This window comes from Sorghum bicolor, chromosome 4 (genome assembly GCF_000003195.3).
Source record: "Sorghum bicolor cultivar BTx623 chromosome 4, Sorghum_bicolor_NCBIv3, whole genome shotgun sequence".
Lineage (NCBI taxonomy): Eukaryota > Viridiplantae > Streptophyta > Magnoliopsida > Poales > Poaceae > Sorghum > Sorghum bicolor.
In genome coordinates this window covers 63,783,516-63,802,650 of record NC_012873.2, presented here as the reverse complement: position 1 = coordinate 63,802,650, position 19,135 = coordinate 63,783,516, and the positions used below count along the sequence as shown (strand labels likewise).

Below are 19,135 nucleotides of genomic sequence, written 5' to 3'. Positions count from 1 at the left end.
GGGCTGCACTATTAAAAACTCTAGCATCCTATAGCAGCAAGATGGAACTGGAACTGGCTTAGCCAGAACGCGCGAAAATTGCATCGAAGTCGCCCTAAATCATATGGAAAGCGACGCTGGACGCCATGCGCGCCCGCGCGCACAAGGACGCAGTGGACATCACCATCCGATATTCATTACAAAAGCCAGACGGACATCGCCATCCGCCATTATTCCGATCCTGATTGCACCGCCCTTCCTCTTCCGATCCGTTCAATCTCAATCGGCAGTCAGCAGGGCACAAAAGCTTGCACGACGAGCCTAAGCTAAGCGAAAGATGATGCACGGGAACATGAGACAAACGGCTCGTGTTGGCTCACCTCGACCCCCAAAGTCAAAGTTGTCGGCTGTGCTCTAGTGCTTATCACGACCTATGGCAATGCCTGTGATCATCATGGCCGTGCAGGGCAGTGTGTGCGGGACAATAATATCATCGTGTCATATGGCTACTTGATTACGACCTTCCAAACTGCGCCACGCATATAGGAGCCTATATATACGGGAAAAAAATCGCAGGGCCTGTATCTGTCTGTAAGCTGCGTACTGATCTTGTTTGTATTTGCCTCAATCACATTTTTTTTCTCTGTTTACTTTTTTAGTTTTTTCATTAGAACAGATCAGGAGCCCTACATGCATGCAGCAACCAGGATGGCAGAGGAGTCTAGAATTCTACATCCGAAGAGCTACCGGCGACTACGAACAGGCCAAGACGCAGCACTCGGCCCAGGTGGCGTGAAGCTGCTCGGCAGGAATTAGCACAAGCCGTTGTTGCCGTATAAAAGGCGAGCTGTAATCAGGGGCGCCGAGCCAAGATTTGAACATAGGGAGGCCGTGCAAACCAAGAACAATTCAAAATATTACATGACAAAGGTGTACATAGCACCAAAATAAACGTTTGCGTTGCGATGTAAAAAAAGCAAAAAAAATAAAAAAGAGAAAGAGAAATTTAACTAGCCTTAGGTCTCTAACCTTCACCTAATCATTCTATTTCTTTGCCCAGGAAAAGAATCACAATAAAAACAAGTAGTTAAACGGGGGCAAAATTAATTAGTACTAGATCCTAACATCAAATGACAAACAATCAGTTACATATCATTTAGTCTTAGACAAAACGATCACTTAAACAGGTAAAATAGTCATTTAAATAGAAGGTTAAACAGAAACACCATACCACTGTTAGTGTTTAAAAGTTGAGTACAACGGGCTAAATGACCGTTTAGAGTTTAGACGAATATTGATAGAAGCATAGGAGATAAGAAAGATAATAGGAAGACTAATGCTAAATAATATATATCCCATTGTTGGAGATCAATTTAGAAGGATTAAACAAGGAAAACGCCGATTTTCAATTAACTAGCTAATTAGAGTGTGTGGTAGGGGACAAACTGATGTTTGATAGGCAATAATAAAAATAAAAAATATGAAGAAAATATTAGAAAGATCTAGATTCTATTTTGTATAAGAAACTATTAGAGATTAATATAAAATAAGAATAAAAATCTTAGTACAGATAATATCATTAACTAGCTAATTAGATAATTAAACATCTAATCTATGAGGTGTATTAAGGGAGTTATGGGAAGGTTGGGGGGTGCCAGGCCCCCCTCAGCCCCCCCTTCCCTCCGCCACTGGCTGTAATAGGAGATAAATTAAGTTGTAACAGAAGAACAAACTAAACTACTTGTAAATTGTAGTCCTTCCTCTCTAGTACTCCTATTCAACCAGATCCCCTGCCGTTTTAATTCCTGTTCCCGAATTCCTTTGCTATATCTTACGTGGCAACGCTATGGCAATGCTACGATACAACTATTACTTCAATCTGAGCCATTTATTTATTAGATTTTTTGAATTGATTAAATAAATTAAATACCATAGAAAAGAAAAAAGAATCTGCCAAAATCCCGTAATCACAGGGAAAGGGACCCTCCATCCGGATTTTACACAGGAGCAAAGCCTTTCCTTTTATTTTCGTTTGCGCGTGGTGCACAACGCACCGTGCAGCAGCAAGAAGCGGTCGTTTTTTTTCATGTGCGCGCAGGTGTACCTACGTACGGAAAAGGTTATTTATTTTTGACAAATAATTACATATGAAAAAAGTCATGTTGTATAATCAATTAAGAAAAATATATTACATGTATGAAAAGGATAGGTAGCTAACACATTAATTGAAGTCTTGAATTTTAGTTATCTAAAATATGTTACACACTAACATGTTATATAGTTAAATGTGCTTTATGGTCACTCGATTAAAACTATGTGATATAATTAAGAGGACCTTCTAAATTTAAAAATGTTGAACAAAACACGCTACAAGAGAACAAAAAATTACATGCTAATTAAATTAGTTGTCATCACAATTTATACTAATCAAATCATTAAAAAATTACCATATCAAATAAGTCATGCATGCATCAATTAAATTTAGAAAGAAGAATTTTTATATCTAGAACTTTCTTTAATCTTCAATTATCCTAATTTTCGAAACTAATAAATAAATAAATAAACATTTCACATATTATCTCTTAAGAAGTAATAGATGACTGCCCTAATCATCCGTTCTCATTAATAAATGAACAGCTGATAGTTATTTAGATATACTATAGCAAATGCCTTAGTTAAAAGGAAAATAGAAGATACATCATTCTAAATCTAGACTAGAGTACCATACTTGGTGGTGCTTTACCAAAAACAAGTCAAAAGAAACTAATATAAATAAAATAGTTTAAAAAATCGACAATATCAATTATTAAAGAAATCGACAATACCAGAAAATTTTAAAAATCATAACCATTAGTTTCAAAAAAAAAATCATCCATTAGTACAAAATCAATTATAAGGGACTGTCCAAGGTTCTCTAGAAATCATGCATTTCTAGTTACAGTTTTGTGATGGTCCCTAGAACGAAATTGATTTACATTGACAGTCGGAAATATCAATTTTCAGGTCTACTATTTTTTCTCTCCAAATCTTGGATGAAAGTATTAGCATACTTCCCTCAAAAAAAAGAAGTATTGACACACTGATTTTCCCCATCAAACGGGGATGCAACGCGCGCGCCTCACGGAGTCACGGGCATGCTACTTCGTAGATGCCTAGACGCGCTTGGCAGTGTCGTTTCGATCCCAACTTTCTCGAACGGACGAACAAAGCCAAGCCACCTGCATGCCTAGACGCACAGTGCTTTCGGCAACATCGGCAAAGCATATGTGTCGACACTAGCCAACGGACAACAGCTACTAGATTCTTCAGGTCACGGGGCTCACGGGACTTGGGACTCTTGGCAACCAGGACCGCGAAGTTAGAGAGCAACCCCGGGAGGATCCCTACTTTGAGCCCTTATATAGCTAAATTTATGTGCCCAGATAAAAAACAGCACTCCAGCAGGGTCCCTACTAGAGCTCCAAAATTGGGGTGGGCACCCAAATCTTCCCTGCAGACTCCATTTTCTGTTGGCCCAACAGCCCAGCCCCCATCCTGCGTGGTGTGGCAATTACCTTCTCACACCGAACAAATGCAACTTCGTCCATCTCCCTCCAGTGCTGATTTTCACTACCGCGCTCCCTCCCTCCACCTCCGATCTCCACCGTTGGGCCTCGCCGCCATCCCTTCTGGTGAGAGTGGCCTCTCCTCGATGAGCGGGAGCAGCCCTAGCTATGGTTATCGCGAGCTCGAGCCTCCCCTTCTTGTGACCATGCAGTAGCGAAATGTTTGACCCAATGACGAGTGGGTCCCACATGTCATTGTCTGCCAGTTTGGATTTGGAGGCCTTCATTTAGGTGGTACTGTTGGAGTGGAAGCAAAAATTTTGGGCATCCAAAAAGTAGGGGAGCACCTAAATGAAAAGTATAGACCTTGTTTTGGGGCTACTGCTGGAGTTGCTCTTAGAGAACGATACACTTAGCTTGTGGATACATAGACATCTTTTATTAGAGGTACATATATGATAAAATTTTAGATCTAATTATTGTTTTTATAATTTTTTGGGGATGTATTTGCACCCCTAGTTTAGCTTCGCCAATGAGCACCAGCACCCCAGCACGCACAGCGAAGGAAAAAAAAACTCTTATCGGATAAACAAACAATGCTTCGCTTTCATGCAATTCCAGTGCGGTCACGGAGGAGATAAGCCTGAAAGCTACTCTCGTGACGGATTTTTTTTGTAATTACGGCGGGCGACCGGCGCAAAGCACAGAGAGAGCATGCACGATGCGGCAAAGCGGATGCCAAAAGCATGCAGCACACTGCAGCGCTAGAGAAGCAGTCAAGCAGATCGCTTCAGAATGGGCCGGTGGTGCGCGACATCTCGTGGACAGATTTTTTTCACCCATCCATTACCACTTTACCAACGCATGGCCGCGCGCTATAAATAGGCCGGCCACGAGACATCCCTTCGGCCGCAACAAATCACAAGCCTACTTGAAGCTTTCGATCGAGGCCTAGAAAAGCAAGAGCTAGCGCGCGCGAGAGCGAGAGCGAGACTCGAGTCTTGGTAGGCTCGCCGTAGCTTTGTTGAAGGGGTTGGCAGGCATGCAAGCGACGATGGGGAGTACGAGGCGTGAGCAGCAACGGAGAGAGCGGGCGCTGGTGCTTGCTCTGGCTCTCCTCGTGTCCGCGTTCGCGCTCGTGCAGTGCGCGGGCGGCGTCGACGACGACGGGGAGAAGGAGGGCGGCGGCAGACCGGCAGTGGCAGAGCCCGCGACGGGGCTGCCGCCCGGGTGGAGCGGTGACTCGGGGTCCGCGCATGGGTCGAGCCCCGGCGGCGGTTCTTGGGAGTATGGATGGAGCTGGGCTGCGGGACCTGATGGCAAGGGAGGAGGGTTCGGGTTTGGTTATGGTGGCAGCGGAGCCGAAGGCGGTGGAGGAGGTGGTGGTGGCGGCGGCGGCGGTGGAGGGAGTGGTGGAAAGGCGTTTGGTTTTGGCATTGGTGGGTATAAAGGCCATCATGGCGGCTTTGGAGGCGGCGGTTCTGCCGGCTACGGTGGTGGCAGCGGGGGTGGTTTTGGTGACAGTTCTGGCGGCTACGGTGGTGGGAGCGGGGGTGGCTTTGGAGGCGGCAGCGGTGGGGGTGGCTTCGGCAGTGGCAGCAGCATCGGCGGTGGCGGCGGCTACGGTGGTGGAGACGCTGGTGGGTTCGGTGGTGGTCAGCATGGAGAAGATGGGAGCAGCGGTGGAGGATATGGTGGCGGCGACGGCGCTGGTGGTGGTGGATACGGCAGCTCCGGTGCTGGCGCCGGAGATAGCGATGAGCTTCACGGTGTATCTGGCGGCAGTGGCGACGGAGGTGGTGCTGGGTATAAGGGCAAGGGGCTCTTCAGCGGTGGAGGCTGGAGCAAGCGTGGTCATTTCCTCCGCGGCGGGAAGTCAGCACCAGCACACAAGGACGGTGGCGGCGACAACTGAAGCTGCCCGTCCTTGTCTGCAACCTACATACAACTAGCAATGGCAGAAAACATGTTGTTGTCTACAGAGCGCAGAAACATGTACTGTAGCTATGTGCGATGTAATATAGTGCATCCATGGTGTTATCAAGCGTGCTTCTCGTCGACTGTCATAGCTCGGCTTGCAGGCGGGGCGGGTTTTTACCGCAACCCGCATGTCCGCCTCGCAAAATCTTGCTTTGTGGCACATGCGGACTAGCTGCAACAGTTTTGCAGCATTATGTGTGCTGTTCCGCGAAGCCCATTGGACAAGAGCACAAGCCCGCAACGTCCCGCAAGAACCCGCAACAATGGTTGTGTCCTGCCTCGTCAAATATCCAGCGCGACAACCGGCATCTTCTTGTTCTGGTGGTGTCCATCGGCTAGGAGCTTGGGGTGGTGAGCGTGGAGGATGAGGAGTTAAATCTTCTCCAGTGACGATTGCGAGTGTGCTGGGTGCTGCAAGGCCCCGGCTGCCCCAGACGACCTCGCCGACCTCACCGTCCACGCACGATAGCGACATCCATGAGCACCTAGTTGCAGGCCAGACCCCCACTGATCAGAGGGTTTTAATAAATCTTCTCCAGGTCGTCCTGTCCAGCAATAGCAATAGCAGCTACTAGATCAGAGGATTTGAACTCCACAAGCGGAGGTGCAGCTGCCGGCGAGTTAGTTAGCTCCTTCGCTGCCATGTTCGTGCGAATCCTTGCGATGCTGCTGATGAGTTCATAGCGCAGCGGCAATGGCAAACCTAGCACTAGCAGTGTGCTTTGCGGGCCTTGCGGGTTTCTTATATTAGCCACAGAGTCCGTGGAATCACAGCGAAGGTCACAGTTGCGCTCGTGGACAGCCACAAACCCGCTTAATTAGTTTGCGGCAAGCTTAGTGGGTAAGTGGCCGTCCGCAACCCGCCCCGCCTGCAATCCGAGTCATAGCTCATTTAAGTGCCCTTATGCTCAGTACTAATAGGTGTAAGAAACAGAAATACGAGCTTCAGTTTGGGCAGAAGAGCTGTATCATGACCCTGGTATGCAACTGATGCTTACCTTTCCCTGGCTGACGCCAGTGCAAATTACTCCGGTGCCTGTGATGTGTAAGATAAACCAGCAGATGGTATTATGGCTATTACCAACTTGGCATACCTTAAAAACAGTTCTCTCTACTGGCACAGATATCATCGTTACCAGTTATTGACTTCAGAGATGCTACCGAACTCACCTAGTCTAATGTTACCATTACTACGATTCTTCATCAAACATCAGTAAAATAAATATGATGCAACATAACTGGATCCTTGCAGAAAAGTGCTTAGGTTCCAAAATTGAAAGTAAGCTTAGGAAACAGATAAAAGCAGATAATGTTGGAGGTAATGGAATCAGGTCAGATTACAGCGTACATTGGGTTTAGCTTCAGGAACTTCAGATTTTGCAGACATAGGTTTAAATCTCAATGTTCAAGAAGCTGAGGTGCTGATCAGCTTCCAACCATGATGACCAAGATATGCAAGGGCAGAATTCCCTTTTTATATCCTCATCCAGGAGATTGTGCCCATGAAAGCATAAATAATTATTCCTGGAAACTTGCTTACAATAAGCGTCCAGAAGACAACAGCTAGTTTTAATTGATTTTTTACTCAGGGGACAAAATTGTGCAGCGTTCCATGTTGGATTCTAGATTCAGACACGAAGTTCACTAGATAGAGGCTGAAAATATGGCTCAACTGACAATCAATAAAAAATGTCTGTTTTCCAAATACAGTAATTCATGCCTGTTTTTCAGACACAGATCATTCGAATTAAAGAAAATAATGGGCAAAGACCATAGGTCCCGGATAGGGGACACAATAGTAATTTTGGATTATTTCTCGTAATGGGTCAACATGACCCTTTGAATTAATACTATTCTTATTCAAATTTAATTAATCAAACTGTTAGTGAATGCGAAGGATCAAACAATTTGTTTTATGAATGCATAGGTTTAAAGTGCAAAGTATTGTATGAACAACATGAATGTGAAGTGTTTACTATCTGGTAACGATTGAGGTTAGTAAAAATTGGAAGTCTGCATGACTTAGTGTACTTACCAGTTATTCCAATCCAATACTGAAAGACATAATTACAAACTAAAATTATAAGGCAAGCTACAAGCAGAAACAAATTTCATCTAAACCAAGAAAGTAATCTCAATAGATAAAAAAAACATGGCGCCCACAAATACAAAGTTACTAAATTTAATACAACCGTCCATTACATTCATAACATGGTGTCCACAAAAACAAAGGAACTAAGTTTAATACAACCGTCCATTACATTCATTAGAACCACAAAAACATGGTTTCATCTTAATGTTATCATCATCAGAATCATAAACCATAAACTATTTGATGATTGTAATCATAGGATTGATTTAATACAACCGTCCATTGCATTCATTAGACCCACAAAAACAATATTTCATCTTAATGTTACCATCAGAATCATAAACCTTATCTATTTGATAATTGTAATCATACGATAACTCTTTAAGGGGAGGAATATCCTCACTAGCAAAAAACATGATGTGAGGCATACTTATATTGTCATGGTCATGGAGGACATTCTGCGGGAAAAGGTTCGGGGTGCAACAATGGTTGATGAACCTTGCGAAATTGCCCTGGTTCAATGCATCAACTGCAAAGACAGTTTCATCATCTTCAATAGGGCCATTCTGAAGAGAGGGAATAGCCTTGATCTCGGCCTCCCAATGAGGTGCATCATAATAGCTGTTCCCAATAGCAAATAGGTATTCATCATTCTTTCTCTCCTGGGCCTCTTCATCCGTCAATAGCTCTCCTACGTATTCGCATACAAAACTTCCATCTGGTATGAAGTCAAGAGTTCTTACTCCCCACCCCATTGACTTGGTTTTGAAGACCTGGAGGCGAAACTTGATTCCATGCTGGCTAACTCTATTGCGACAAGTAGGAGGGCACTTGCATGATGGCCCACACTCATAAATAAGAGGTTTTCCTTCCGTAAGTCCACCAATATCGTTGAAATGGAAGCCCCCACCGTTTTTTACCGCGCATGCACATTTTTGAGAGACTGAACACCCACCAACACAGTCACAACCTGATGGAGGATCTGGCCTGTACTTTAGGGGATACTGTATTTGTGAAATGTAGTGAAATGTTGTCAGGTACTCGTTTGATATAGAGTTAATAGCAGAAATAGGAACCTTCTCAAGACCTCCAGATATGTCTATAATGAAAGTGCCAGCAAATGATTCCGGCATTTTAGTTTTCAAAACTTGTAGGTCGATGTGTTTCTGCCCTGTCATTCTTCTTAGATGAAAAATACTAACATACTGACTTCCCGATGTTTTTTCTCTGTTGAATTTCTCAACCAAGTATAAACCACCATATACATAACTAGTAAGCTGTTTGGGTTGGCAGTCATCACCTAGGTCCGTTACCACTGCATGGATAACGCGGACAGGCGTATCAGTGTCCATACTCTCTTTTAGTGCCAAGTCAGTTCCTTCCATTTCCTGATCACACGTGTCAGTCACTGATCCAACATGTAACAGGAAATCCAAACTATCAAAAACAGAAGGTTGAGCATACGACACAACACTAACAGCTAGACACGTCCCATCCTTCTTTTTTATGTGATCAACTGGTAACGATTGTGCACGGTGTATACCAACAATGTAAAGCTCCATGACAGAATTGAACACGTCACCAATACGAACTCCAGGAATGCTTCCGTCATACTTAAGGTCATCATAATTGGCACAAAATCTCTTCCTAAAAATATTGAAAGCTGCAAGATCAGGGCTCAGACCATGCCCCCTTTCCCTCCACTTGATCTGTTCTTCCTCCAGGAGCTTCTCGTAAATTATCCGAAACGCCCGCAATGTAGTCAATACATTTTCTCTGACCACAGAAATTCTGTTATTCACCGTCGCTTCATACTGGTCATCCTTGTCAACTTTCCTCTTCTTTGGTGCTGAACCAGTTCCTTTAGGAATTCTCACTGAAGATTGTCCACTAGTAGCTGAACCTTTGAGACAAGAGTGATTGCGTGCCATGGCAGGAGCATCCTTTCTTGATCGATCTCCGACCTTGGATGTTGGATCTTCAGCTTTTCCATTAGATCTATTTCCTGAGAACAAATTTTGTGACCACTTGGGCTGGTGCCCGATCTGGAACCTCCATGGCACAACAGTCTTGCGCCCCTTTCTGCAACCTGGTACAGTGCCCTCACTGGTCACGAAACCCTCTGAGTTGTTCACTGCCAAATTGATCTCCTCGGTAGGGCCATTGTTCTGAAAACCCGGGAGATCGCTAGGTTTGGCCATCCCATGGGGATCTGCTGTGACCCCGTCGTTCTCAAGGTCCACAAGAAATTCGCCATCTTTGGGTAGCGAATCGCCCTCTTTGGCAGCCGGATTGCCGTCGACACCACCCAAACCGCGATTCGCTCCGTCGACCGCGCCGGCACCTCTGTTATTCGGAACCTCGTTTTCCCCATCGGCCGCGGGGCTCTCCCCATCCACGCCGCCTCCGTCATTCAGGGAGACGGAGGGCACGTCACTCGTCGCCGTCTGGCAGCTCATCTGGGGCGTCTCCAAGGCGCCCTGCTTCCCATCGGAAACAACGCCCGCGTTCATCTCCCGCCGCACGAAGCCGATTTGGAAGCGCCACGGCGCGAGCACCTTGTGCCGCCGCGCGCCGCCCGCAGTAGGCGAAACCGGCGCCCCGCCCCCGCCCCCGCCCCCGCCCTCCATCGACGCCTCGCGTGGTCAGACCAAACAAGCAGCCCACGATACCTGCAAGCGCTAACAGTCAGACAAAACCTAAGGAAGCGGCCGAGCGAGCAATGTCGAGACTGGAGAGGGCCGGCCGTTCGGGAGGCGGTGACGGTGGCGGCTGAGTACCTGCACCACGGGGCCAAGATGATGGGCGATCGACGCCTCGGACTTCATGGCATGGTGGCGCGGTGCGGGGAGGTCTGGTGATTTTAGGAACACAGGCGGGTAGCGCGGCCGTGGCCGTGCCACTGCGCCGTCGTGACTCCGGCGAACACGAACCCTTTTCCTTTTGGGTGTTTTGAGGGAAACAAGAACCCTTTTCCTAATATTCCTATAATCAGGGGAGCGAAAAAAATTATATCCGCAAGATCACACATAGACGGTGATGGCAGGCCATGTTGGGCCGAACTGGGCCAGACGACAACTTTAAATGGGCCCAAGCAGAGCTCAATCAAAATTGGAGAGAAAAACTATTTAGGGCATATTTGGAAGACTAGTTTTAGACAAAATGTACCATATTATGGGACATGCAGAATGGTGGCCATTTACCAGCGAACACTATAAAAAATTAGATTGCTCAAAGACACTCCGTTTCTTGTCAATTTTGCTGGCGGACACTATGTCTAATCAAACATTATTACAAAATAGATATAAAATCATATAAGTGCTAGAAAATTATACTATAAATTTTTTACACTCTATATGATGAGAACTGTAGTGTAAAAATATTGTTTAGTATTTTTAGTATCTTACTAATATATTAACTAATTAACCATGGTTATCTTTGTCTATTTATGAACAGGGGCAAAATAGTCATTTTAGTGCAAAACAATATTTTTACACTATAGTTCTCATCATGTAGAGTGTAAAAAAATTTATAGTATAATTTTCTAGCACTTATATGATTTTTATATCTATTTTGTAATAATGTTTGATTAGACGTAGTGTCCGCCAACAAATTTGACAAGAAACGGAGTGTCTTTGAGCAATCTAATTTTTCCTAGTGCCCGCTGACAAATGACCACCATTTTGCATGTCCCATAGCCAATTTTCCTAATAAAAACGAACGAGCTGCATGTTTCATATCCAGGTTCTCTCTCTTTCTCTCTCTCTCAGCTTGCAATGTCAAGTGCAGATGTAGCTTGCACATGATGTGTGCGCAGGTGCAGTGCGTGTGATGTGAGTTTGTGCTATGTTTGCTATAGCTTGCACTTGAAGCATTGATGTATAAAAAATACCATTGTTGTCGGCCACATCACGACAAAGCGTGACTCCGACGTGTCAAGGAGATCGAGCTGTCTAGGGTTCCATGCTCACGTTCGCCACACACTGTCGCCTTGTGTGCTGCCACAAGCACCATTCTTGGTAGCACCATGTCCATGGCCACCAGCACCACACCCTCCAAGCAATTCAGCATTAATATTGCCACTTTCACTACCGTCGGTTCATGTTACGGAACCGTTGGTGAAATGATTTTCATCGTCGATCAGTGACAATGTTTATTTGCATCAAACCAGCGGTGAGTGCTAAGTTTAGGTTTTGGGCTTAGGGTTGATATCGAAGCTAGGGAAGAATAGATAGGTGTGGCTGTACAAAGATAGTTGTGGGTGGGCGACGACATGGCAGTGGCAAGGCAAGGCCACATTAGTTGGTTGAGGACCATGGGGGGTCTGGCATGGATGAGAAAGCGAAGAGGTTAGTGGATTTGGGGGAGATGAGAGGGTATGGGCAACATATTCATATTTCCACTTCCATGGGTGGTGGTGGAAGCCATAGGTAGTGGTCAACACCATGAGGTTGTGTGTTAGCCATATAAGGATGAAAGAGGATGGAGCCATCGGATACTAGAAGGAAGAAGGGAGGTAGGGAGGAATGGCAATAAGAAGATCAACAAAAGTTCCATAATATAAAAGAAAAAACTCCAAAAACAAAAAAAAAACACCAAAAAGGGAGAGGGGGGAGCTAGTGGCAGTGCTACTTAGCAAGTTGAGTGTGTACTGAACAAAGTTGCCTCAAGTGTGCATCACTCAAATATGGCACATCGGCATATATAGAGCATTTGATTCACATGGTTGGATCAACATTAGCATAATGCATAGATTCAATTTTTATGTCTGAAATACACTCACGCATTTAATTTTGTGGCACATTAAAACTTAGAAATAGGAGTTTCAAAATGTTTCATCCAGATGGAACTCATTGTACCTTTTTTCCCTTTAGTTCACTCAGTGCATTGTTTCAAATACACTCATTGCATTGATTTTTTTTTTACACTCCATGAAACGAGAATGGAATTTGTACCGAGAGTGGCCTTACTTATTCACATGAAAAGGCCACCACCATGTTCAAACTTTTATCATCGTGGTGCAGTGTTCCTGTACCAAAGATTTGGATGCTTGCACGTAATTATTGCCATACGATCGGATCTTTCGTGTGAGCCCTACTACCGCCCCTGTTGTTTCTTACAATACTCCAGCACTCACCTTTAAGTAGTGGTTGGCGCATCGCTGCATCCAATGGAGACACTGCTGCATTGTAGTTGTAGCACACACCTCATCCTCATTGCTTGTTAAAGCTACCTTTGCTATCAGAACCAACGTATACGCACACGATTCAGAAAAGTCACCAAGACACCAACACTATATATACATACAATCTACTGCAGCTGGTACAACCGATAATGACGACTACACTATATGTTTTGATTCACCTACACCACCACCACTACACCAACCAACCAAAAATGCAGGAAGATCGATTGCACATCAAGAACACAGCCACCAGCTAGTAGTACATACGTCGTCGACACGTGCCGACTGACATGCACATGCTCCCAAGTCGATGCCATCGGCTTGGGTTTCATGCAGCGAGCTGCTGCTGGGCGCTGCATCCGGCGCCGGCGGCGTCGTCCTCGGACAGGCAGCAGTACTGCAGCCTGAGAGGCGCCGGGGGAGCCTCGGCCTCCGCGCACAGCAGCTCGGACTGCAGCACGGCGCAGTAGTCGCCGAACGTCTCCGGCGACACGTTGAGGTCGAAGCCGACGCCGAAGAGGAAGTCCACCTCCAGGTAGTTCATCTCCACCAGGCTGATGCCCCCGACCTTGGCGAAGTAGGCGTTGTTGTAGCATCTGCGTCAGTGCAAAAATACACATCAGCTTAATTAATTTGGCTCTCTTTCAGTGTTCGTTCAACTGTAACTTCTTCTCAGCCTAACTTCTTCTTCTTCTTCTTTTTTTTCAAAAGAAAAAAGCACATTGTCAATTTGTCATACTACATGGGAGTAAATTCCTTGTATTCTTTCTGCTAGTCTTATGATTGAGTTTGGCCAATGATTGGCGGCAAAATTACAGTAAAAGTGCCTGTCAGAGCAATAATCATGCAACCGAACAAAAGCGCGACCAAAATTTTACCAAACAGAACAGGCACCGAACGGAACCACCTTTTAAGAATGGCAAGTTGCCCAATAAGCGAAGACTAATAATAACCAGAAAAGCAAGAAGAGGTGGATGGCTGGATGCTCCTGGGACCCTGACATGAGGAAGTGAGCAAGGGGCAAACATCAGCAGCAGATGCAGATGGCTGGCAAGTTGGCAGTCCCAATCCCCTACAACTGGCGCCGAATTAAATTCCAAACCGCAGCTGAAAGGTGACGGGGGGCAGGGTGGAAATTCTAGTGTATGTCTTCGGGTCCACGGTGGATGTGTGTGGTTGGATGCACGCAAGCAACTCAGGAACAACCGGGGTCGCTTCGCTGGACAAGCATAACTTTGTCGTCCATGGTCGATCGATGCCTCGTTTGCAAAGGACGACAAAAATGAAGGCTTGGATTACCCAATGAAAGGCCTAGTTTCATCCACATAGCATAGCTGAATAGTTGAGTGCCTAGGAGCCTACTACTACTAGTACTCCTACCTGCTCTTGTCTTGTGATTGATCATTAGCACAGTACTGTATCTATGGATCAATGTCTGACGCCAAAAGTTCTGAATTGATGAGTGTAATGCACACTTTTCTTATGCTACTAGGACAAACTTTTGTAAGTGATACTGTAACACCGACACTTTGACGATAATGTTATCGTAAGTAATTATTCCTTTTTCTTTTGACGTTTACCAGAAGTAACTTCACCGAATAGTTACATGATAATGGGATGCAATTCCGGAGAGATCCTAGTAGCTTCCTAGGAGTGGAAAATGATGCTTGAGTTACTTGGACGGCACTCCTAAACTATTCCTGGCTGGCTAGCAGAATTCTGAACTTGGGAGCTGGGAGAACAGGGGAGCAGCAAAAGATGCCTATATGTTGAGTTGTAAACTTGTAATAATAGAGCACTTTGTCACAGCAACTCTTTGCACAAGAATCCAAAACATTTGAATTTTCCTCTGTACAAATCTTAATATCAAAGAAGAGAAATTCAGGTGGTCCAATTGATTTTGTCCCGACCAATTCACCATCAGCAAGGTGTTTAAATCGGAAAAATTCAGAACCAAGAACATCTGAACATACCAAGAACAGAGTGAACCGCACCAAAAAGTTACTTGACCTATGTGTTCCCAATTATAGACCGACAAATACCTAATCGAGAAGACGATCATGTGCAGCTACGCCGCAAATTCAGCTAGACAGTTGGTTCGTTTGATCGCGATACCACAGGCATGGAGAGAGGGAGGGATATATCGGACTCACATGTCGTCCATGAACTTGACGGCGGTGAGCACGGCGGTGATGAGGAGGCGGTGCACGCTGTAGGAGTCGACGGCGAGCGCGAGGCGGCGGCCGCGGCGGAGGAGGCGGTCGAGGTAGACGTAGGCCACGACGTAGCACGCGGGGCTGCACCCAGCGAACCGCGCGATGCGCGCCATGTACGCGCGCACCGAGATGCCCGGCTTGGTCGTCGCCCGGAACGCCGAAGCCGGCGGGGCCACGGCCGAGAGCTCCGCGGCCGCCGCCGCCACCGCGTCGTTGCGGTCCGCGACGCGCTCCAGGATGCCGGCGAGGGCGGCCACGACGCGGGGCATGTCCTCGGCGCCGCCGCTCTCCACCAGCTCCTCGCACTCGGCCATGGAGGTCTCCGGGCCGGGCTCCCTCCCTGGCCTCTGGTGTGGCGCACGTGTTGAGCTCCGGGGCCGGTGGAGAGCGGGTGGGGAGAGTTTATCAGAACCTGTCTTATAGAACGGATCGGAGGACAAGAGATGTGGTTAATTTGGTTTTCGTTGATTTTCTTTCGTGCTGGTTTCGGAGATTTTTTAACCAAAACTTATAAATTATTAGTTTAGCATCTTCGTTGAGAACTGAGAAACTAGGCTGCTACCACTTTAAGTCAACGACTGAACGATATTGAATCACTGACTTTAAAAGGTTAACCTATTTAGTAATCTTCACATCTATGTCTATTTTTTATTAATCTATATACATAAATTTCTTTCCATCTATTTTATTCGTCCATCTCTCCCTAACTATTAGACATTGAAAAGTTTGCTTCGTATCTTGTATGTAGCACGAACTCATGAGCTATACTCATACGAGCTAGGACTAGATCGTATCTAGCGATGATAAATACGGAGTCCGATTCTAATACATATTAAGTCACGTTCCTATGCATCTTGTATGTGAACTGGACTCATAACTTGTGTTTATATGTTTATACAAGTTAGAACCACTCAAATCTAACAATGATATAAATAATTCTTTATGTATTGATCGGTACACGAACACGTTCGATAGTACTTAATATTAATTTTTATTATAAAAAAATACTCATTAAACTCAGCCAAATAACTGGTCTTGGGACTTCTCAAAGGGCTATAGCAGGTCAAAGCTCAATTTTTTTATTAACACTTAGTCATATAAAACTATATTTGTGTATAATATAAGATAACAAGGTCCATATCTCACTTTCCCTCCATGCTCACTTTTGAGAGTTGGGCAAAAAAAATGTACCTTTTCATACCATTTTTAATGAACAAAACATATACATATGTCTATGAATTAGTCTAGAACCGTTTTACTAACTTTGCTCCACAAACTATATAGTGAAGCAGTACCTGCTCTACGAAAAAACTGAAGTTTCTCAAGCACCCATTTAAGTGCTCTTTCAACTCAAAGGAACAAATAACACATAGTGAGTCTATAGTGGATTGGCGTCTACTTGTGGATAGTGAAAACTACAACGAACGCTAAGTTTCAATAACATTATCTAATAATCTTATATAATTTAGGTTATGTATATATATATATATATATTAAAAAGTAACTTTTTACACATTGACAAATCAACTAATACAAACTCATTATAGGCTAATAACATATAGAAATAGAATGGTGTAAATAAAATAATTGTATTCAAAGAGTTGATTTATGATCAAATATATCTTAAATCAAGAATGAACTAGTCATGTTCTACACTTGAATTGCTATAACGGATTGCTATGTCAAATAATGGTCGCTATAGTGGTTTGTTGCGTCAAATAACGGATGCTAAGTTGCAACCCGCCATATCCGCCGTGGCGGTAGCGGTAAGGTAACTACTATTATGTCCACATAGTGGCCGCTACGAACACTATTTAGTACCTTATTTCATCTCAAATCTTTTTCTTGAAGTATAGTTTGACTAGCTTTATCTCTTTGGTTGAAAAACGTAGAGCAAAACGTGGAATGGAGCAGTACCAGATGGCCTCTAAGCTTTTATTCTATACTGTATTTCAGGAAAAAGTACTAATAACTAACTAACTAATAAATTTTTGACCATCCAATAAAAACCTAAAAAATAAACGTGTTGTACATAATGTCAAACTGTGATTGTCTTTTTTTTTAAGAATTACACAGTACAACACAGACACTCACAACGCACGCACCCTTAGCTCTATGAACACATATACACAAACTGTACCCCTATGAGCATATTTGAAGGACTGAGCCGGCAAATCATGAGGTTCACGAAGTCACCACAGGTGCCTCGTTGTCGATGAAGACGTCGTCTACCACTGAAAGCATAGCACCGATAAATCCTGAAATAAATCCAGAAAAATTGAACACTCGTTCCAAGTCGAGAACTTGAATTCGGTGAGTAGATTTCACCATAAAAAACCTAACCAACTGAATCTATAATCAGTTCGCCAAACCGTTATTGTCTTGGCTTAATGGCTTTGTATTGGAAAAGGAGGAAGCCCAACACCCTGGCACGTCTGATTTCATTTTTCTATAGGTAAATCACCACGGATATCCCGCATGCACCGCATAGAACAGAAAGGCCATTATATATCGAGAAAAACAGGACATAATGCAGCCCAAGTTACTTTTGATGCAGCATGCAACCTTATGTGCTGTTTTATGCAGGATGCACTCAGCAAGTGCAGAAGGCCTTTTGTATCGAAACAAACGTGTGCACCGCTCCAACAAGAAAGCAAGAGCAACCTTTACCTTTCTGATCCGGCCAGTTGTTTGTATATCAAATTTCCTATATATCGTGGGACATTTTTTTATAATAGAAAAGTTTACTTTTGTTTTTAAAGAAGCAGCATCAATCAATATATATATAATAATACTGCAAGCACATTCAATGTTTATAAACTCATATACATGTCTGACAGAGTGGGTCGAGTCGTCGCACATGCTGATATTCAAAAGAATAAATGTTGGATCATGAGACGCATATCCAACACTTGATTATGGTTGCTTCCTCTTGCTACCCTGATTTGGCTGGTGAACGATATCTGTCGTTACTGTAACTACTGCAGTTCCAGGTAAGCATGCAATGCATGCAATCAAGGGAGAGGGTTGGATTGAGAGGTTTGTCATTGCAACCACTTTTGTAGTCGTCCCTCTCGTGTTGGATCAAAGAGCTTAATGTACTGTCATCAGTACGGTGCTGACAAATTAGCTGCTTTCGTTCGACAGAGATCGGCATATATAGCAAAGAAAGCAGCACCTGTCATGTGTTTGCGCGGGCGGATGCAGCAGACGGGTCCCTGTCAATTTCTCTAACTAACAAACGCTTCACCTGCCGTTCTCATCATAAAATAGACCCTCAGATGGAGATGGATATATGTATATATACTCCTCTGGCACATGATGGCTGATTAGCATGTAAGAAAAAAATCTGAGTCAACATTTGCCATCAAACTCAGGTGAGCAGAGAGAGAGATACCTTGGGTGCATTCGGTTCCCGTGCAGCCCAAATGTGGCCCAGTCAAAAGTATGGTGGGGTGGGGCTGTACGTCCGGGCCGCAGGCAGCAGAGCCAGAAATCCAGCCCCACGGGCCTATATTAGAGATCAGCCCACGAGCAGCCGTTCCGTCTCCATTCCGGCCGGCCCGCCCGTCCTCTACGAGCTTTCTTGCTCCGGTGAGGCGGCCCATACCGTACGTCGGTGAACGCGCGAGCGCGACAGGGCGACTGCCAGGGCGGCCGGCAATAATGCAAGCAGCAGGAGGAGGAGCCGGGTCGGCGGCGCGCGCGGACGCCACCGGCCACCGGAATCGTCAAGAATCGTTTGGTGGCATGTGCATGATCCAGTGATCCAGTTGCAGTCCATCCATGCGAAGTTGACAACTTTTGGGACAGATTGGCGCGCGCGCGCAGCAGGGGACCACCCGGGTCGGTCGGCCGGCTCCCATGGCCGGCCATGGTCGTCGTCGATCGAGCGCGTTCTAGCGCAGGTCTCGCTTGCGGCCGGCCATTATTATCGCGTGGGCCTTGCAAAGCACTAGCATCCAGTGCGTTTTCAAATTAATTGAGCGCGTATACATACTACTATTATGTAGCTTCAAAAGTTGAGTTTCGTCAGACTAGCTCATTTGTTGATCTTGAGATTTTTTTTTTCCTTTCTTTTTTTTAAAAGAAAAAAGAAACTTAAGCTAGGGCATCGCAAAAGATATGATGCTGCTGC

The 19,135-nt window shown here is 45.0% G+C and overlaps 3 protein-coding genes across 3 annotated transcripts; 1 reads left to right on the top strand and 2 right to left on the bottom strand.

Annotated features, from left to right (window-relative positions):
* LOC8076251 (glycine-rich cell wall structural protein 2) lies at positions 4,414–5,596 on the top strand. Its single transcript, XM_002454512.2, has one exon. The coding sequence runs from the start codon at positions 4,567–4,569 to the stop codon at positions 5,437–5,439; it is 873 nt and encodes a 290-aa protein (XP_002454557.1). The 5' UTR covers positions 4,414–4,566; the 3' UTR covers positions 5,440–5,596.
* Positions 7,614–10,794, bottom strand: LOC8076250 (histone-lysine N-methyltransferase, H3 lysine-9 specific SUVH5). The gene is made up of 2 exons (XM_002452781.2): positions 10,377–10,794; positions 7,614–10,268 (listed from the first exon to the last, which is right to left on the bottom strand). Exon 2 carries the CDS (start codon positions 10,224–10,226, stop codon positions 7,863–7,865), a length of 2,364 nt encoding a protein of 787 aa, XP_002452826.1. The 5' UTR covers positions 10,227–10,268; positions 10,377–10,794; the 3' UTR covers positions 7,614–7,862.
* Positions 12,793–15,409, bottom strand: LOC8076249 (cyclin-P4-1). Its single transcript, XM_002452780.2, has 2 exons — positions 14,935–15,409; positions 12,793–13,377 (listed from the first exon to the last, which is right to left on the bottom strand). The coding sequence occupies exons 1-2, from the start codon at positions 15,309–15,311 to the stop codon at positions 13,110–13,112; spliced, it is 645 nt and encodes a 214-aa protein (XP_002452825.1). The 5' UTR covers positions 15,312–15,409; the 3' UTR covers positions 12,793–13,109.